The sequence below is a fragment of the Salmo salar genome, chromosome ssa17 (assembly GCF_905237065.1).
Source record: "Salmo salar chromosome ssa17, Ssal_v3.1, whole genome shotgun sequence".
In the NCBI taxonomy this organism is placed as follows: Eukaryota; Metazoa; Chordata; class Actinopteri; order Salmoniformes; family Salmonidae; genus Salmo; species Salmo salar.
Genome location: NC_059458.1, coordinates 68,984,477 through 69,004,569, shown reverse-complemented (window position 1 = coordinate 69,004,569; position 20,093 = coordinate 68,984,477). Strand labels below are relative to the sequence as shown.

Genomic DNA, 20,093 nt, shown 5'->3' with positions numbered 1-20,093 from the left:
TGAAATATTTACTGTGCATTTAGGGAGTCCGCTGTGGTTGACAGCTCCCCACACACTCGGAAAACACTTGGGTTGAAAATGTGCTCGTCAATGGGTTTTCACTTCCATAGGAAGCTGAGATGTTTAAAAAAAAATGTCCTCAGAACTGTGACTCACAACGTGGCTTGAAACAACCTACTCAGTCAAAGCTCTTTGGTAAAACAGTATGACACTGGATGTACGGAGGTGACTGCCCATGGATGTTTACGTTCACTCCATCCAGCCATGGCTCCTCAATGCCCCCTCGACCCACATCTGAGTGGCGTGTGTGTGTGTGTGTGTGTGTGTGTGTGTGTGTGTGTGTGTGTGTGTGTGTGTGTGTGTGTGTGTGTGTGTGTGTGTGGTCAGAGAAGGAGCCTCCTGAGAGAGACCTAATTCATCCCACTGTTCTCTCTACTTCTCTCAGGCTGCCTGTTAGAAGTTGATGTTACTCTTCAATAGCACAGACGCCAAAGTAAATCAGGGGGAGAAAAATAGGTTTATTCAAAGAGGAAAAATCATAGATGTTATGCTGAGAGGTAGATGTTCATTATTCCCTGTCCTCGGTGATTCTCTCCACAGAACAAAGAGACAGGATGTAATTTATAACCCAACCCTAGCCTGGGGTTGACCAATTAGAATTCCCTGCAAATAAACTGGGCCAATGGCCAAATAACAAGTCTCCTATTTCAGGCTCAATGTATTGACAAATTCCTCCCATGTCTCTGACACATTGATCATTAATTCCCTATTACAGAAAAAACACTATTTCCATTCATCGTTAATTCCCTCTTGACCTTTAGTCCTCTGCATTGTGTATTATCTTAAAATAGTCTTACACTGCCCAAGCCCTATATCTTACTGTAGTTTGTTCTCTGCAGTGTAACTCTGCACCACACACACACACACACACACAATTGCCGCAGCGATTTGGAGACAGACATAGAAAGAGCTGGAGAGGGTAGGGTTGATAAATATACTCTGGTAAATGAAGAGCATAGCACAATTCAATTCTCCTTGTTCACACCCCCTCAAGGATCAATTCCAATACTCCTTGTTCACACCCCCTCAACGATTTAGAAGCATTGGATTGATCCACATATGATAGACACTGACTACATCAATCAGGTGTGTCTGTGTGTGTGTGTCTGTGCATGTATGTGTGTGTTTGTTCATGCCTGTGTGCGTGTGCATCATACATGCTTGTGTGTGTGAAGTGATTTGACCCCTGACCTGTAACCTTTGCCCCACAGGGTGGCTGCATCACCAAGCTGGAGCAGTTCCTGGCTGACCACCTGCTGATCATTGGAGCTGTGGGGATAGGAGTGGCCTGTCTACAGGTCGGTCCCCCAACACTGACCAGCGGCTTTATTAACAGGAAATGATGAGGCCTTATTATATTTCAGTACTGTGGTAGCACCTCACCACAGACACAAGCTATCACTATCAGACTATCATTTTGTTTTTGGGGGATTTGGGGTATCACCGATGTCATGGATATCAATATAATATAGTGATAATAGTGGATATAATCTGCTACTATGGATATTGGTAGCCTTACTGTTGAAATGTCTTCAATGCTAGCTAGTATCTAGATGGATAGATGTGGGGACAAGCGCAATAGAGATTGTGAACAGAAAGGGAGAGAGAAGGCAAGGTAAACTTTGCTTGTTCCTCTTAGTAGAGTAACGGGTTAAGAGGTGAGACGATTGCTTAAGAAAATATCTATATTTTTTATATCAGTCTCAAAATATATCCACATGATAAAAGGCTTTCAATTTTTTTTTACAAATAAACATCAATGTGGCTATAATCTTCCTATTACCTCAAAGATGCATCCAGTAACTCCTATTACCGGTCAGACAACCTTTCAATGCACTCTATTACCCCCCTATATCCTCTCAGCTGTAATCTGATCCCATTTACATTCTGGGATTTGATTTGCTGCGGCCTCAGATGGACCAAGCTCGTAGCCCAGTCCACTCACAGCCCGTCATCCCGTATACGGCTTCAAAATGGCAGATTTTGTCATTGATAAGCGCCTGAATTGGACCGAAGTGGCTGTTCAGTAACATGCTATACCTGACTTCAGAGCTCAGGGTCTCTGCTTCACAGCTCTGTATGGGTTTTGACTGACAGCCGTTAACTTGAGAACTGCTCGCGACAAGAAGATGCCCCCGTCCCTCCCGCTAATTGGGCTACGTTTGCACATTTGTTATTGTCTGAGTGAGGGAAATGCTGTGAATCGAGAGGAGTCGATGTGTTCTGAAAGATGAGACGTTGAGGATTATAATAAATACCGCTTTGATGTCATACAAGCAAACTGCACACCTGTGAGTCCAAATGTGCACTTCACATTTCCATATTTGAAACTCATGTCGTTTACAGTATCGTAACGTTTCTGATCGATATAACCCTAACCCTTCTCAGCAGTATAGTAACGTTTCTGATCGATATAACCCTAACCCTTCTCAGCAGTATAGTAACGTTTCTGATCGATATAACCCTAACCCTTCTCAGCAGTATCGTAACGTTTCTGATGGATATAACCCTAACCCTTCTCAGCAGTATCGTAACGTTTCTGATCGATATAACCCTAACCCTTCTCAGCAGTATAGTAACGTTTCTGATCGATATAACCCTAACCCTTCTCAGCAGTATAGTAACGTTTCTGATCGATATAACCCTAACCCTTCTCAGCAGTATCGTAACGTTTCTGATCGATATAACCCTAACCCTTCTCAGCAGTATAGTAACGTTTCTGATCGATATAACCCTAACCCTTCTCAGCAGTATAGTAACGTTTCTGATCGATATAACCCTAACCCTTCTCAGCAGTATAGTAACGTTTCTGATCGATATAACCCTAACCCTTCTCAGCAGTATCGTAACGTTTCTGATCGATATAACCCTAACCCTTCTCAGCAGTTTCATAACGTTTCTGATCGATATAACCCTAACCCTTCTCAGCAGTATCGTAACGTTTCTGATCGATATAACCCTAACCCTTCTCAGCAGTATCATAACGTTTCTGATCGATATAACCCTAACCCTTCTCAGCAGTATAGTAATGTTTCTGATCGATATAACCCTAAACCTTCTCAGCAGTATCGGTACGTTTCTGATCGATATAACCCTAACCCTTCTCAGCAGTATAGTAACGTTTCTGATGGATATAACCCTAACCCTTCTCAGCAGTATAGTAATGTTTCTGATCGATATAACCCTAACCCTTCTCAGCAGTATAGTAACGTTTCTGATCGAAATAACCCTAACCCTTCTCAGCAGTATCATAACGTTTCTGATCGATATAACCCTAACCCTTCTCAGCAGTATCGTAACGTTTCTGATCGATATAACCCTAACCCTTCTCAGCAGTATCTTAACGTTTCTGATCGATATAACCCTAACCCTTCTCAGCAGTATCGTAACGTTTCTGATCGATATAACCCTAACCCTTCTCAGCAGTATAGTAACGTTTCTGATCGATATAACCCTAACCCTTCTCAGCAGTATCGTAACGTTTCTGATCGATATAACCCTAACCCTTCTCAGCAATATCGTAACGTTTCTGATCGATATAACCCTAACCCTTCTCAGCAGTATCAGTACGTTTCTGATCGATATAACCCTAACCCTTCTCAGCAGTATCGGTACGTTTCTGATCGATATAACCCTAACCCTTCTCAGCAGTATCGGTACGTTTCTGATCGATATAACCCTAACCCTTCTCAGCAGTATAGTAACGTTTCTGATCGATATAACCCTAACCCTTCTCAGCAGTATCGTAACGTTTCTGATCGATATAACCCTAACCCTTCTCAGCAGTATCGTAACGTTTCTGATCGATATAACCCTAACCCTTCTCAGCAGTATCGTAACGTTTCTGATCGATATAACCCTAACCCTTCTCAGCAGTATAGTAACGTTTCTGATCGATATAACCCTAACCCTTCTCAGCAGTATCGGTACGTTTCTGATCGATATAACCCTAACCCTTCTCAGCAGTATCGTAACGTTTCTGATCGATATAACCCTAACCCTTCTCAGCAGTATCGGTACGTTTCTGATCGATATAACCCTAACCCTTCTCAGCAGTATCGGTACGTTTCTGATCGATATAACCCTAAACCTTCTCAGCAGTATCGTAACGTTTCTGATCGATATAACCCTAACCCTTCTCAGCAGTATAGTAATGTTTCTGATCGATATAACCCTAACCCTTCTCAGCAGTATAGTAACGTTTCTGATCGATATAACCCTAACCCTTCTCAGCAGTATAGTAACGTTTCTGATCGATATAACCCTAACCCTTCTCAGCAGTATCGTAACGTTTCTGATCGATATAACCCTAACCCTTCTCAGCAGTATCGGTACGTTTCTGATCGATATAACCCTAACCCTTCTCAGCAGTATCGTAACGTTTCTGATCGATATAACCTTAACCCTTCTCAGCAGTATAGTAACGTTTCTGATCGATATAACCCTAACCCTTCTCAGCAGTATCGTAACGTTTCTGATCGATGTAACCCTAACCCTTCTCAGCAGTATAGTAACGTTTCTGATCGATATAACCCTAACCCTTCTCAGCAGTATAGTAACGTTTCTGATCGATATAACCCTAACCCTTCTCAGCAGTATAGTAACGTTTCTGATCGATATAACCCTAACCCTTCTCAGCAGTATCGGTACGTTTCTGATCGATATAACCCTAACCCTTCTCAGCAGTATAGTAACGTTTCTGATCGATATAACCCTAACCCTTCTCAGCAGTATCGGTACGTTTCTGATCGATATAACCCTAACCCTTCTCAGCAGTATCGGAAGAAAAAGGTCCCTCCCCTCAGACCAGTGTGTTTTGAAGAGGAAGTGAGGAGATAGGATGTAAAGAATCAAGGAAAGATACATTGAGATGGGGCCATGGACAGGAAACTGTATACCTTTCTCTCCCAGCATGCTTTGTTATAACTCTTGGATGGGGCAGCTGCTCTCCACCATCGATCTGCTCTCTGCAAATAAACTCCACAGGGACTGGACTGGAATCTCCATCCCCCAGCATGGATCGATCTCCTGAAAAAGGTTTACTGTTCAACCAATGTTGTTCATAGATTGGTGTTTTCGTCAAGCTTGGGATGTGATGCTCGGGTTGAGAGGTTTCTTATTGCAGTCCGGTGATGTTTAGTAGCCAAATCTCAGATTTAGTTTGTGCTCTCTAGCCAACTCTCGTCATGCTACATCAGTCAGTTATATACAGCACACAATACGGCATCAACACATCTGGTACCAGGCTAGATGTTTTGCAGTCAGGAGCAGGACATCTCCAATCTAGCTGTGGCACCACTTCACTCTGTTAATAATACCAGACTGTGCCATTTCTTTTCTTATTTACAATTTTATTGTCGTATTCTCCATAAATTATCTTCGTATGGCGAGAAAACAAGGCTTTGTTAATTAATTTAGATTTTATTTAACATTTTGATACAGCCTAACTGATAAAACTGCACAGTTTTGATTTGTCAATTTCAGATAAAGTATAGTCTTGCACTTCATGATATATCGTCATTGTCAAATATTATGATATTAGATTGAATCATATATCGGCCCAACCCTAGCTTAGACCAAACCTGAACATACAGTACTGGCTCCATCTTGGCTACTCCTTCCAACCAACCAGGGTTCCCACTCTTCTCAGTGTTCCCATAGCTTTTCTCTTGGAATTCCGCAGAGGAGTCATGTGATCCTGTCACTGTGGAGACTGTCGACATGGGAATTCGGGGTTCCTAAGAAAAACAAACGTTTTATTAGCCCAAAGACCCTCCCCCTATTAGACAAAATATTCCCAAATAATATGCTGACATTTTTCCACACACATATATGAAGCACATGAAGTAAGATAACTACTGTAGCTATGTCCTTACTATGGGTTAGCGGTCCATTGACAAATCACCCATCTTGTCCCAAACTAATTTAGACCAGCTTTTGATCTAAATGGGCTCTTCTCTATTGGGCTTGAAGGTCTCTGTCTGATTGTATGTTAGTTGTATGTCAGTAATGTCAGTCTGTCAGTGATGTCTATGTGTGTATTGTCTCTGTGTCAACTGTTCCTCTCTTGTCTTTAATAACTGAAATAGTAATAGTCTCTGTGTCAACTGTTCCTCTCTCTCTTTAATAACTGAAATAGTAATAGTCTCTTTGTCAACTGTTCCTCTCTGTCTTTAATAACTGAAATAGTAATAGTCTCTGTGTCAACTGTTCCTCTCTGTCTTTAATAACTGAAATAGTAATAGTCTCTTTGTCAACTGTTCCTCTCTGTCTTTAATAACTGAAATAGTAATAGTCTCTTTGTCAACTGTTCCTCTCTGTCTTTAATAACTGAAATAGTAATAGTCTCTTTGTCAACTGTTCCTCTCTCTCTTTAATAACTGAAATAGTAATAGTCTCTTTGTCAACTGTTCCTCTCTGTCTTTAATAACTGAAATAGTAATAGTCTCTGTGTCAACTGTTCCTCTCTCTCTTTAATAACTGAAATAGTAATAGTCTCTGTGTCAACTGTTCCTCTCTCTCTTTAATAACTGAAATAGTAATAGTCTCTGTGTCAACTGTTCCTCTCTCTCTTTAATAACTGAAATAGTAATAGTCTCTTTGTCAACTGTTCCTCTCTGTCTTTAATAACTGAAATAGTAATAGTCTCTGTGTCAACTGTTCCTCTCTTGTCTTTAATAACTGAAATAGTAATAGTCTCTGTGTCAACTGTTCCTCTCTGTCTTTAATAACTGAAATAGTAATAGTCTCTGTGTCAACTGTTCCTCTCTCTCTTTAATAACTGAAATAGTAATAGTCTCTGTGTCAACTGTTCCTCTCTCTCTTTAATAACTGTTCTTAGTTTGGTTGTAATTACGCTAATCTCTATCCTATTTCAGTATCCCCCTATACTTTGTCTAATATAGGTCACTAACCACTCTGTGTGTATGTGTGTGTGTGTCTCTATGTATGTCTGTGTGTATGCATGTGTGTGTTTACGTGTGTGTCTATGTATGTCTGTACGTGCGTGTATTTCTTTGTGTGTGTGTGTGCGTATGTCTGTGTGTATGTGTGTGACCTCTATAGCTGGCCGGGGCCATGTTGACGGCCTGCTTTATCTATCTGCTGTATAAAGAAGAAGAGGAGGACTTCTCTGCCGTGTGATTGGCTAAGCCTCTGTCTGGTCACACTCAGTGGGGACGGGACAAGGTTGGAGGGCATTGTGGGAAATGTGTTCTGTGTGTGTCTGTGTTCATTTTTATTTTTGCGATTGTATCTTTTGTGTTTTTGTGTAGAAATGTGTTGTTTGTGTGTGTGTGCACTCGTGCATGTGTGTGTGTGTGTGCGTGTGTGTGTGTGTGTGTGTGTGTGTGTGTGTGTGTGTGTGTGTGTGTGTGTGTGTGTGTGTGTGTGTGTGTGTGTGTGTGTGTGTGTGTGTGTGTGTGTGTGTGTGTGTGTGTGTGTGTGTGTGTGTGTGTGTGTGTGTGTGTGTGTGTGTGTGTGTGAAGAAGACAAAGAGACAGTTGATCAGAGAACATGCATGCTATATTGCCTGGCCTATGCTTTATTCTCGGTACCCCCGAGCAACACCCACCCCAATAGGGACACCAGGCTGACCTCCACATGCATGTTGACATTTGACCTTTGCATGGCTGAAAGGGCTTGGCAACATTATCCACAATTTAAGGAGGTCATGAGCAAAACAAACAGTTCACTGAAGTGCTCCCACAGACTAGACTATGAGATTAATGCCCACAGATAAACACGAATGACAGGTGTGCTTGACCAGATTTGAAAGAAACCCGTACAATACATGTCTTATCATCTGAAATTGTGTAATCATAAGGAAAGAGGACACTGCTAAATGTATTCTTCATGATTTCTTTCTTCATAGCTTTTTATGATTGCAGCACATTTGCTAACTTATTTCTTGTCAGTGTCTTCACCTGCCACATTGAAACTACTTTATTTATATTCCTTGTCATTCCAAATGCTAAACTAACGAGCAGAAAGGAAGTTTAGCACATTCTGTCCTCCATCCTCTGTCTCCTTCTCCTCCCTTCTGTCTCCTCCTCCCTCCTCCATCTCTTCCCCCTCCTCCTTCCTCCCTCCCTCCTCCCCCCTCCTCCCTCTGGCTGTTCCTTCCTCCTCCATCTCTTCCTCCTCCGGCTCCCTCCATCTCTCTGTGAGTTGTGAGTGTCATTCTCTACCTCCTCACTCTGTCATCTGAATCCTCAGTGGTGCTGGCAGGGTTAGAGGCATCGTAAAACCGCCCTGAGTGCCGAGCCGCCAAGGCCTTCTTTGACGAATCTACTCCCCATGTTGGGACCCGGTCGATAATACCCTCAGAGAGGAGAAGACTTGCAGGGGGGCCGTTGATTGAATCTCAGCCCTCCTCTGTTTGTCGTTTGTCATCCGTCTCTCTCTCTCACACACACACACACACACACACACACACACACACACACACACACACACACACACACACACACACACACACACACACACACACACACACCACATACCCGTCCAGCGAATGTGCCTCATCTAAGTCCTAACCTCTCAGCCTTTTCCCTGTGTATTACTGTAACTCTGCTTTTGTCTCACAGATCAATGAGACCTTTCATATCCCCTATCCCTTAATAGTGATGACATGGGATGATCTTGTTAAAAATAAGGACGGTTTAAGGCTTTTGGCAGAGTGAAAGCACAAGTGTGTGTGTGTGCTGCTATGTTGTGTGCGTCAAGGCCTGTTGTAGCCTCCCATTTCTTCTCTACCTTAATCTCATCTCATCTTATTGATGTCGGCTCCTTCATCCAAACCAGCGCCAACTAAAGCTCTCTCAGACCGTCCTGCCGCAGATCAACCAAAGTACCTACACAGTTCTACTGTTGTATCCCAGCATCGCTTCACTTCTTTCTTTTTCCTACACACAAAGTATTCATAGGATTTTAAAGCAGTCCAACTCACAAGTGGAGTTTTGAATGTACTTTATAGAATACTTAAGGAGAAGAAATATCAAGTGTGATGTATAACCTAGTAAGTAGTCAACAAAAGCAATGTTTAGGGCTTTCTCAAGTTAAGCCGCTCTCAACACTTCCTATTACAATATATTTGTGCTCGGTGTTGAGAATTTGGAGTGCACTAGGCAAAATGTTTTGCATCACAAACCTCCAAAAGGCCACACTCCTTGTGTCCATAGACTCCTTTCTAAGTATTTACTTACGCTACATTAATCATTTATTTCTTATTATTTTAAAGGCCTCACAGAAAATGACAAAAACATCATAAAACATATTCTTCACTTTGTAAAACGTCCATTTAATTGTATCCAATATTTTCCCTCAGTTTAATCATGTGATATTTTGTAGAGTAATTATTTATGGTTTATAACACTAAGTTAGGGTTTTGAGAATGTTGGCAGGGCTTCAGACAGAAATGTCCTTTGAAAAATGGAAGTTTCTAAATGAATGTTTGTTCACAGATTATCTCTCTCCAACAACAGTCATAGTGGGAGCTCTAACATTCACCACTGGCCACCACAGGCCCAATTACACTACTGCTGCAATAATGGCTGCTCGGCACTCCTGTTCCCATAGTAACCACACACTTCCTCACCCTCTCACCCCTCACCTACTCTCCTCATGCTATCCCACTATGCTACCATGACGACTGACCTTTACCCTTGATTGACCTTCACAATTGTGTGTTTCAGATCTGTGGGATGGTGTTCACATGCTGCCTACACAGAAGGATTAAGTTGGATCCTTATTGAATCCTACCATCAAGCCCCCCAACACCATCCTGCCTCATGGCCCAGGGAGCAACGATGCCTGCTGAACACTCAACCTTGACCTCTAACCCCTCCTGACCGCTGAACCTTACGATCCAACCCTGCCTGGACCCTCCTGGATCCTTCTGCACCCCTGCCTTGGCTTGGATGCATGCACAGCCCCCCCCCCCGCCTCTCTCAAAGACCAGGTCAATGAAGAAGAGATGATTTGGTATTTTGATATTGTTCTTTTCTGTAGTAAGCCTACTGCTGTTTATGTAAGGTAGTTCTTACTCTATGTTCTCAATACAGTCAAATCCTTACTGCAGATTTCACAGTTCCACACAACTGGAAGGCAAACCGAAGTGGTTGTGACTGAGAATCAAGTGTACTGTACACACTCTCATGGTGTTGCTGCTTACGAAGGGTTATTCAATTAGTGCTATATCCAGTGTGTCACGGATGTGGCCCACAATGTGCCTCTGTCATCCTTTTATCACACATTCTTTGATAGCAGTGTTACACCAATTTAATGGTTCACCACAAAGGGAATCCCATGGTCATCGATGTTTGATCTACGTCACAAAGAAAAACAGTCATGAGTTGATTGATATCCACAGAATAATCAAGCAGATATTGGGAAAACCCGTTGATGTGTATATAGATGATAACTAAACTTGATATGAATGAAAATAGCACTAAACGCTGCTAAGAGTAACGTTGCACCTAACATTTCTGTATGTGTTGCCTCCGTAGTTTGACTAACAAATCTGGTTCTGTGTTGTATGCTTTGCTAAAGGTGTTGATATCGGCGAAGTCGCCTTTCTTGCAGTACCATATAAACCTACCACTCATCTTTCAATCCCAGGACCCATTGACTTGTTTTACGACCACTTTTATTATGCTGGAGAAACATGTTGTCATTTACCACTGATACAGGGTCAGATATTTCTCTGTCACCCTACTGGTTAAGATTAGGATTCAGGGGTTATGGGTAACTTCTAGTTGAACAGGAGAGGTTTGAACTGTCATGAGTCTGTCCTCTCCTCTGGTGTGGGTTAGGATCCCCATCCAGTGGTAGATATTGGTATATACTCCTGTGCAGCGCTCCTGTAGTATTCTGTGTAAGTTTGCAAAATTCTGGGAGAACTTTCAATAAATTCCCTGGTTTTCCAGAAATCCTGTTTGGGGGATTCCGGATTTCCTGCTTATTCCCTCCTGATTCCAGGATCCCTCCAACCGAGATTTCAGGAAAACCAGGGAATTTATTGAACGTTCCCGAAATTTTGCAACCCTATTTCTGTCTGATTGGTTGTGGAGCAGCCAGGCATCCTTGCATCGACTACTGCTTTTAAAGACTAACTACATTCCTCTGAAGGCAGGAGATATATTTACATTTTATTGTTTACTACGACTTAGAAAATGTCTGACACATTTCCACGAGAGGACACTTTCAAAGAGAGCGTTCATTGGCTTGACTATTGTCAAGGACACATTCAAATAGTATTGGTTGTCCATTACCAAGATAGGACACTGGTCATTGTTTTTTAGGAGTACTGGTAATTCAGCTGACAAATTCCAGTTGATACAATGACAACAATCCTTTTCAAAGTTGTATGGATGTTTTGCTGTTATTCCAAGAGATGAAGACATACAGATGGTATTTTATCTATTCCTCCAAGTGACCAACAGAAAGCTGTTCTTGTTGTTCATGTATTTTTCTAATCTAAATGGGTCAAAATATGATATAACATTGTAGTATGCATAATATAAAATATATAATAAAACATATACGATGTGATCTGGGCTCTTTCTATACTGTAGACATCAAAGTATGCCTTTGTCTGTTTAACAAAAATGTCATAATAGCGTTTGAATTTATGTTGATGGTAGTCTTTAACTGGATAAACTTTATTTGTGTTTCCTACATCATTCAATGGTTTGGTATTATTATTGTCAGCTGTTCTCTTTGCATCAATGTCTTGAATGTTTTGTTACAGTATATGACTATTGCTACTTTAAGACATCATAAAATGTTGATATTTATACTCTGAGATATGAAGAAGGTTATACGTGCACAGAACATGTTTGAAAGAAGTGCATATGTGTAACGGTTGTCTTCATAAATGGACCAAGGCGCAGCAGGTATGTGAATACTCATGGTTATTTATTACCAAAAAAGAGTAAAGCATCCACTTGGAAAAACAATGAAGGTGACAACAGTAACAGTTTTACAGGCTAACAAACGCAGTGTAAAAACAACCACCCACAACCCCCAGTGACAAACAACTCCTACATATATGACTCCCAATCAGGAACAACGATTCCCAGCTGTTCCTGATCAGGAGTCACAAGACACACAGAACATTCAAACACACACACACAAGACTGCCACGTCCTGACCCCCAAACTACTACAACAGCTCCATCTGCTGGTCAGGACATGACAATATGGATGGACACATTCATCTTCAGCGACATAAGTCTATCGGTTAAGTGTGTTACAAGGTAAACAAATCTGTCAATGTGCCCTTGAGAAAGGCACTTAACCCCAATTGCTCCTGTAAGTCTCTGGATAAGAGCGTCTGCTAAATGACTCAAATGTAAATGTTTGTAAAAGCTGATGTGACAATGGGATTGGGATGCACTGTATGACTTGTTCTATACAATATGATTACATAAATGGTTTCTAAACTTTACTCAATAAATATAATACTATATTAGTGAATATATTACTATTTATATGATTATTTATTAATGTTGTGGAAGATTGTGTTTGGGTTGAATCCTCTCGTTGTGGTGGATATAGTGTATGTTATGGTGATATGTTGTCACTAGGTGGAGACAAAGTTGTGCCCTTAACAAGCGTTTGAAGGTAATCATCCCAGGATGTTTTGTCTTCCTCAGTTCCTGTATTGATTTATCAGTTAGTTAGAACATGTTCATGTTTATTACCACTTCCGTTAACCTGTGGATAGGTTATTTTTCACAGGACAAAAAGTACATACTTAAAAGCCATGATCATTGGGAAATAAAACATTGTTTCTTTGTTATATTCACCTATTCTCCTAACCTCGTCCAACCATAGTGCAGAGGTAATCAGTCTGGTAATACAAGGCTACTATTCTCCATCAATCTTACAGTATTGATGCTTCACTATGCTTGCTGACTGCATTTGCACTTATGCCAACTAAATTCCCTCAACTCAATACACATTATGTACGCATACAAGAGTGCTGTGGCCATAGCAGGATTCATCTGTAGGTTAATGGTATTACCATATGACTGGGGATGTGTCCCAATATTCTTTAATAGCTCCCTCGCCTCATTTGGTTTCTTTCACAACCACTGATCTGACATGACATGTTAAGTGAGTGCATTGTGACGCAGTGATCCAAATATCTCAGTAAGGGAAGGAGATGAGGAGGGGGCGCCAGTTTAGATTGTTGGGAGACAGTCCAAGACATCAGCCGGTTAGGGAAGGAGACGAGGAGAGGAAGCCCGTTTAGAGTGTTGGGACACAGTCCAAGACATGGGGCCGGGGGAGTCTGTCAGTCTGTCAGTACTTCCATCTCCATCAGCAAGCAGAGGATGGCTCCTATTTCCTCAGCATGTCACACACACCCTGGAGAGAGGGTGTACATGCATGCATACACACCTACTGTACACACATAAACACACACACACACACACACACACACACACACACACACACACACACACACACACACACACACACACACACACACACTGATAGAGCTTACAAACAAACAGACACACCCACATGAAAAAAACATTCCGTTTACTATACAGTATTTACTATAGAATAATACAGAATATTACAGTTTACTATAGAATAATACATTATTTACTATATAATTGTGTAGCATACTGTAGTATACTATAGTAAATACTACAGTATACTTCAGACCTCAAAAACACTACAGTAAATACTGCAGGAATGTCCACAAAAACACTACAGTAAATACTATAGTAAAGTCTGCAGAAACACTGAAGTGAATCCTACAGTAAAGTGCGCAAAAACACTACTGTAAATACTATAGTATTTAGCCGTAGTATACTATAGTATATTTTCATGTGGGCACACACATACTGTACACACATATACACAGACACAGCGTGATTTACACACACACATTGCTGGGGCCGACACATGGGGGTGAATTGGAAGCAGCTGGAGATACACTCCTCCCATAGTGGACTCTGCACATCATCCACATGATCTACACACACCCTCTCCCATATCTCACCCTCTGACAGCCAGGGGGTGGACGTTTGTTTCTCTCCCATATCTCACCCTCTGACAGCCAGAGTATGGACGATGCAGAGGGACATATCCAGCAGTCAGCTACTAACACATGCTGTGGTCTCCACACACTCTCTCCATCTCTACATACCATATTGTACAGACACATACACTCACACGCAGGCGTATGCACACACACACACACACACACACACACAAACACTTCTGGTCTGGATATCTTTTTACATTGATAATGTGCTGCTTGAATAGGAGTAACTTTTAGAAATGACCCATATTGATTCCTATGCCATGTGGAACTCAGTGTATGATATCATTGTGGCATGGATGTCTGATGTTAGAAAAGGGTTTTGTCCTCAACACATATAATATATCATGGAACTTTACAACACAACCATTGTCCAAGCAGTAGGCCTACACCTGCACTCAATATGTGTGAAAGCGCTGGGAGGCTTAACTATGAATAAATACGGTTGATGTACAGTACAAGGAAGTGCCGTAGGCCCTGTGTAAACTGATGCATGTGTGTAAATGCAACTCCTCCTCACCTGCCAGTGGAGTCATGAGACTGAAAGTGGTCTGGGTCTGTACTGGGTTTAGACTGGGCCGGGACTAGATCTGACCTTTCTGTGTGGATTGGGTCCAGATAAGACTTGGAATGGATTTGGACTAGGTCCAGTCTTGGTCTAGACTTGATCTGGATTGTCTTTCTAAACATGGCCTGGACTAAGTCTGGACCAGAGATCTAGAATGAGATTCTATGGTCTAGACTTGGTCTGGACAGATTTGGACTGTCTTAGTTTGGACTTGGTCTACTTTGTCTAGACTAGATCTGGACTGGGTCTAGGCAAGGACTTGGTCTGGACTGAATCTGGACTAGACGTATTCTAGCTGTTACCTGTGGTCCGGACTAGACCTATTCTAGACTGCCTGTTACCGGAGGTCTGGACTAGACCTATTCTAGACTGCCTGTTACCTGAGGTCTGGATTAGACCTATTCTAGACTGCCTGTTACCTGAGGTCTGGACTAGACCTATTCTAGACTGCCTGTTACCCGAGGTCTGGACTAGACCTATTCTAGACTGCCTGTTACCTGAGGTCTGGACTAGACCTATTCTAGACTGCCTGGGTCCTGGGGTCTGGACTAGACCTATTCTAGACTGCATGTTACCTGGGGTCTGGACTAGTCTTGACTAGACCTATTCTAGACTGCATGTTACCTGGGGTCTGGACTAGTATGGACTAGACCTATTCTAGACTGCCTGTTACCTGGGGTCTGGACTAGTCTGGACTAGACCTATTCTAGACTGCCTGTTACCTGGGGTCTGGACTAGTCTGGACTAGACCTATTCTAGACTGCCTGTTACCTGGGGTCTGGACTAGACCTATTCTAGACTGCCTGTTACCTGGGGTCTGGACTAGTCTTGACTAGACCTATTCTAGACTGCCTGTTACCTGGGGTCTGGACTAGACCTATTCTAGACTGCCTGTTACCTGGGGTCTGGACTAGTCTGGACTAGACCTATTCTAGATTGCCTGTAACCTGGGATCTGGACTAGACCTATTCTAGACTGCCTGTTACCTGGGGTCTGGACTAGTCTTGACTAGACCTATTCTAGACTGCCTGTATCCTGGGGTCTGGACTAGCTCTGGACCTTCTCCCAGTGGTCCTCAGTCAGACCTCAGAGCTGCTGAATGGGGCTCCTCCTGTTCCTGCTCCTGTGGGGTATACTACAAAGCATCAATGAGTTAGCCAACTAACTTTGATCAACAACCAGAAATAACCACACATGCTCTGGTTCATTAAGAATGCTAAACTTGATATGTGTTTTTGATTGCTGGATAAACTAAATCATGCTCATTTCAAGCTTATCTTTCAAAAGAAATAAAAAGTTATTTAAAAATATTTAGCCAAGTTAGCTGTCTAGCTCCTTGACCCTGCTATGTAGTATATATGTAGTATATATGTAGTATATATGTAGTATATATGTAGTATATATGTAGTATACCCCTGTGGGCTACTTGTGGGAATGAATGCATTATATTAGCTGCGGCAGTAAATGTGTCGGACAGATTCCTCCAGGGATCAAAGGGGATAACCAAAGCACCGGCAGGCAGAGTGCATGAGGCCATAGTGCCAGCATAAATCCAACATAATATCGCTGTCAGCATACGGCCATGTGTTGTTAGTGTCACAGAACCAGAAAACACAGAGAGATGCCAGATGTGCTGGTTGGAGTGGGTGGAAACTGCCTGTAACCACTGATCTGAGGTCAGATATATTTGATTGGTATTATGGTTGAGTTTAGGCTCGGAGGTGGGGTAATCTGATCCGATCTGTGGTTAGCATGTGACCTCTTATCTTAGATAGAGTTCACATTGTGTTAGCTTCCCATTTCATTAAATATATCACTTAGCCTGAGAATGAAGGCTATGTGAGGTTTACACGTCTTGGCCATGAAATTGAATTAAGATGTAGAAACATGACAAATCCATGAACTAATATCCTGAACAGAGATGTATTCCATTATGTTAGTGTAAAGGGGGGATGTTGTTTCCCCAGTCTAGGTAGTCTAGGAATAAGAGTGCTTTTATTTTGAAATACCAGAGTTCTGCAACTTCTATTTTGACTCAGCAGCAGAGTGATAGAGTGGACTGGGTCAATGAGGTCACATTAGGGGTTAACACATTTTCTATTAATGTGTACTGCCTTATTATTTTACCATAACAATGATATTGTGTAATTTCTCAAATCAATGCAAATCCGTATGATCTGTATGTCTAATCTTAGCACAGCTATAAGAGAATAGGAAGATAAAATATCATAATGGTTCAGTCCATTTCCTGGTTTAACTGTTACATTTTTCAAGTCATGTCTAGATTGGGATACAGCTTTTGTCAAATTGAGGTCAAAAGTAGATTTTTTACAAGTCGACAGATGGAACATTATGATTGGTTATGATTGGTTCAATATTCAGGTATGCTATCCCTGTACAATCACACAGCCTACTTTGTTATTAGTATATTGCCTATTGTCCAGGATATGAACACAGTGATGACACCACACCAATTAATGAACAATTGTGTCACACGGACTTGGACAGAGACATGTTGGGCTGGGGGAATGGGATGGGGAGTTGGGAGACATGTTGGGCTGGGGGAGTGGGATGGGGAGTTGGGAGGAATGGGATGGGGAGTTGGGGAGACATGTTGGGCTGGGGGAGTGGGATGGGGAGTTGGGAGGAATGGGATGGGGAGTTGGGGGACATGTTGGGCTGGGGGAGTGGGATGGGGAGTTGGGAGGAATGAATGGATTGGGGAGTTGGGGGACATGTTGGGCTGGGGGAGTGGGATGGGGAGTTGGGAGGAATGAAGGATTGGGGAGTTGGGGGACATGTTGGGCTAGGGGGGAGTGGGATGGGGAGTTGGGAGGAATGGGATGGGGAGTTGGGGGACATGTTGGGCTAGGGGGAGTGGGATGGGGAGTTGGAGGGAATGAATGCATTGGGGAGTTGGGGACATGTTGGCTGGGGGAGTGGGATGGGGAGTGGGAAAGAGGGAGGGGACATGTTGGGCTAGGGGGGAGTGGGATGGGGAGTTGGAGGGAATGAATGCATTGGGGAGTTGGGGGGACATGTTGGGCTAGGGGGGAGTGGGATGGGGAGTTGGGAGGAATGGGATGGGGAGTTGGGGGGACATGTTGGGCTAGGGGGAGTGGGATGGGGAGTTGGAGGGAATGAATGCATTGGGGAGTTGGGGGACATGTTGGGCTAGGGGGAGTGGGATGGGGAGTTGGGAGGAATGAATGGATGGGGAGTTGGGAGACATGTTGGGCTAGGGGGAGTGGGATGGGGAGTTGGGGGGAATGAATGCATTGGGGAGTTGGGAGACATGTTGGGCTAGGGGGAGTGGGATGGGGAGTTGGAGGGAATGAATGCATTGGGGAGTTGGGGGACATGTTGGGCTAGGGGGGAGTGGGATGGGGAGTTGGAGGGAATGAATGCATTGGGGAGTTGGGGGACATGTTGGGCTAGGGGGAGTGGGATGGGGAGTTGGAGGGAATGAATGCATTGGGGAGTTGGGGGACATGTTGGGCTAGGGGGAGTGGGATGGGGAGTTGGAGGGAATGAATGCATTGGGGAGTTGGGGGACATGTTGGGCTAGGGGGAGTGGGATGGGGAGTTGGAGGGAATGAATGCATTGGGGAGTTGGGGGACATGTTGGGCTAGGGGGAGTGGGATGGGGAGTTGGGAGGAATGAATGCATTGGGGAGTTGGGGGACATGTTGGGCTGGGGGAGTGGGATGGGGAGTTGGAGGGAATGAATGCATTGGGGAGTTGGGAGACATGTTGGGCTAGGGGGAGTGGGATGGGGAGTTGGGAGGAATGAATGGATTGGGGAGTTGGGGGACATGTTGGGCTAGGGGGAGTGGGATGGGGAGTTGGGAGGAATGAATGGATTGGGGAGTTGGGGGACATGTTGGGCTAGGGGGAGTGGGATGGGGAGTTGGGAGGAATGGGATGGGGAGTTGGGAGACATGTTGGGCTAGGGGGAGTGGGATGGGGAGTTGGGGGGAATGGCATTGGGGAGTTGGGGGACATGTTGGGCTAGGGGGAGTGGGATGGGGAGTTGGAGGGAATGAATGCATTGGGGAGTTGGGGGACATGTTGGGCTAGGGGGAGTGGGATGGGGAGTTGGGGGAAGAATGAGCATTGGGGAGTTAGGAGACATGTTGGGCTAGGGGGAGTGGGATGGGGAGTTGGGGGAATGAATGAGCATTGGGGAGTTGGGGGACATGTTGGGCTAGGGGGGAGTGGGATGGGGAGTTGGGAGGAATGGGATGGGGAGTTGGGGGACATGTTGGGCTAGGGGGGAGTGGGATGGGGAGTTGGGAGGAATGAATGCATTGGGGAGTTGGGGGACATGTTGGGCTAGGGGGAGTGGGATGGGGAGTTGGAGGGAATGAATGCATTGGGGAGTTGGGGGACATGTTGGGCTAGGGGGAATGGGATGGGGAATTGGGGGACTTTTTTACATTTATTTAACTTTTATTTAACTAGTCAAGTCAGTTAAGAACAGTTAAGAATTCTTATTTTCAATGACGGCCTGTGGTTTGGACACCTAAGATGGATGCCGGCCTGGCTTCCTGCTGCTCTCTGGCCGTGACATGGAAGCGCAGTGCATCCTACCACTCAAAAGAAGGTCAAAGTTCAAACCCTAGGAATAGCTGCCACCTGGAGGTAAGTGATCTGCCATTGTTTAACTATATTTCCCACTGTGTTGAAGACAAGTGAACAGGCCCCAGCTGTGACAGAACTGAAGAATAGTTGTCAGTGTTGTAGTCTAGCTTGGTGTGTTTGGGTCAGTGCCCAGGCCATGTTGGTGTATTGTATTGACTTTGTAATTGGTCTGGAGGTGTTGAAAGATTTGTGTTTGTGATTTGTAATGCTTTGTCAGACTAGCTTTTGACTGTGAATCTCTTCAACACATGCTTCGGAACTTTGGCGACTACTACGTTTTTGTTTTTTAACCTCCCGCTTGGCACTTGATGTGTCAATGTGTAGTTCACACATGCAGAATTACTGTCTTACCTCAGTTAGCCGTCCCTAGTTTGAAAGCGACTGTTTTTCTGGAAGCTGTGCTGTGCCATTTCCCCTTAATTTTCCCCCACTTGGGTCAGTCCTCTAACAATTTCAGATCAACCAATGAGCTTCAGCCCCTCGCCATTTGAGTGACAGCTAGCAAGATGGGCACACACAGCAGAGAGAGAGAGAGCGAGAGAGAGAGCGCAATCACGTGGTGCACACATCTGCACATATGTGACGTAGAACGCAATTTCCGGGGACCACTGGCTCGTTAGTGCTACTTTTACAACTACTGGCTAAAAAGTATACAAAAGTACCGGAGAATCTCTTTCAGCTAGCCTAGTATTATTTCAGTCAAGGAAGTGACCCAAATGCTTGTCGTGCTAAGTTAAAGTAACTTATAAGTGATCAC

At 43.6% G+C, this 20,093-nt stretch overlaps 1 protein-coding gene across 1 annotated transcript in view; it reads left to right on the top strand.

The window, feature by feature from the left end:
• Positions 1 to 11,613, top strand: part of tspan11 (tetraspanin 11) — a 35,337-nt gene extending 23,724 nt beyond the window's left edge. Inside the window, exons 7-8 of the mRNA XM_045700041.1 lie at positions 1,272 to 1,358; positions 9,756 to 11,613. Of these exons, the coding sequence (XP_045555997.1) occupies positions 1,272 to 1,358; positions 9,756 to 9,815 (147 nt within the window). The 3' untranslated portion in view covers positions 9,816 to 11,613. The remainder of the gene's footprint in view (positions 1 to 1,271; positions 1,359 to 9,755) is intronic.
• The last annotated feature ends 8,480 nt before the right edge of the window (positions 11,614 to 20,093 follow it).